This window comes from Mandrillus leucophaeus, unplaced genomic scaffold, assembly GCF_000951045.1.
Source record: "Mandrillus leucophaeus isolate KB7577 unplaced genomic scaffold, Mleu.le_1.0 Scaffold52, whole genome shotgun sequence".
Taxonomy (NCBI): domain Eukaryota; kingdom Metazoa; phylum Chordata; class Mammalia; order Primates; family Cercopithecidae; genus Mandrillus; species Mandrillus leucophaeus.
In genome coordinates, this window is record NW_012105586.1 from 1,405,787 (window position 1) to 1,407,319 (window position 1,533).

The 1,533-nt window shown below is 50.8% G+C and overlaps 1 protein-coding gene across 1 annotated transcript in view; it reads right to left on the reverse strand.

The window, feature by feature from the left end:
- Positions 1-367: 367 nt before the first annotated feature.
- Positions 368-1,533, reverse strand: part of LOC105551407 (PRAME family member 17) — an 8,746-nt gene continuing 7,580 nt past the window's right edge. The window contains exon 2 of the mRNA XM_011996631.1: positions 368-926. Within this exon, the coding sequence (XP_011852021.1) occupies positions 368-926 (559 nt within the window). The remainder of the gene's footprint in view (positions 927-1,533) is intronic.

Consider the following 1,533-nt stretch of genomic DNA (forward strand, 5'->3'; position numbering starts at 1 on the left):
TGCACCTCACCGGGCACGGCTGCTCTTGCCTGTAAACCCAGCACTGTGGAAGGCCAAGGTGGTCAGATCACTTGAGGTCAGGAGTTCGAGGCCAGCCTTTGCCAACATCATGAAACCCTGTCTCTACTAAAAATACAAAAATTAGATGGGCGTGGTGGCACACGCCAGTAACACCAGCTACTAGGGAGGCTAAGGCCTCCCACTTGAACCTGGGAGGTGGAGGTTGCAGTGAGATGAGATTGTGCCACTGTAATTCAGCCTGAGAGGGAGAGCAAAACTCCATAAAAAAAAAAAAGCACCTATGTCCTAGATTTCAGTGTCCAAGGATCCAGAAGAAAGCTTATCCATTCCACTAACCAGCTCTTCCCTAGGAGCAAAGATGGAAGTCCACTGTCTCAGATGGCCATGAGCCACAGGAAGGGCAGGGAACGGGACCAAAAAAGATCCTCTTGGGCTGCCTGACTTCCCTGAGCGTCCGCATCAGCTCAGCCCGAATTGGGGCAAGGATCTCCCAGTTGACATGACCCCTGTGGTCAAGACTCTCCAGAGGGGCAGGATACAACTCCAGGCCTAACTTGCTCAGCCCGCCTGTGTGACGCAGCAGGTCTGTCAGAGCATTCGTGGAGGTCTCATTTCCACCAAAGTAGAAGGTGGTGAGCTGGGAGCAGCGGCTCAGGGCAGGCAGGAGGACCCTGAGTTGAGAGTCCTGGATCCGACAGTCCTTTAAGGTGAGGATCTCGAGAGTAGCAGCAGCTTTCTCTAGCAGGGCTCCAAGGGGCTCAAGATTGGTGGTCCACATTAGGATATGAATCAGGTGCAGCTCCTTTAGCTGACTAAGGCTTGGGTACTGAGACAGACACTCCATGTCCCGATCAGCTAGGTAAGCATGACAGAATATAAAGGCCCGCAAGGGGTTCTTGAGACACCTAGGGAGAGCAAGAAGTTAGTTTTGAGCAATGGTGCCAGTTAGAGGAGGGGGTTGGGAAATAATCTCAGTGGTAAACTTGAAGTGGGCATTGAGTAATTCTGCACCTTACTACAACACAAGTGTTACAATAACCTGCAATGGGGAAGCCTGTTTCACCCAAACACAAGTTTGTTCCCATCATCAGGTGATGGTCCGCGTGCAAGATGCTGCCTGATGAAGACTCAGATCATTCAGGGGCAGCTCCATTTTAGGCTCAGTCCTTTCACCCTTGCTTGTGTGATTGATTCAAGGCCACAAACTCCTTAAAGCCTCTTTACTTCATCTTTCAGCAGACAACGTCATCTCTGGGCCAGAGGAGCCCAGTGGGAGATGTGCACAAAGAACTCGGCTGAGCAAGGTCTACGGATATCAGCTAGCGGGCTACCTGCCTGCAAAGGTTCCCTGACATGTCTGTGTCTGTAAACCACCTATCACTTTATACCACTCTCATGCCTACTCCCTCACCTCTGTCCAGGAAGCACGCTTTTCCCATGCCAACTACTTTTCCTGGGGTTCAATAGAACCTTTTAAAGACAGGGAATTAGAGACAGGATCATTGGCATTTA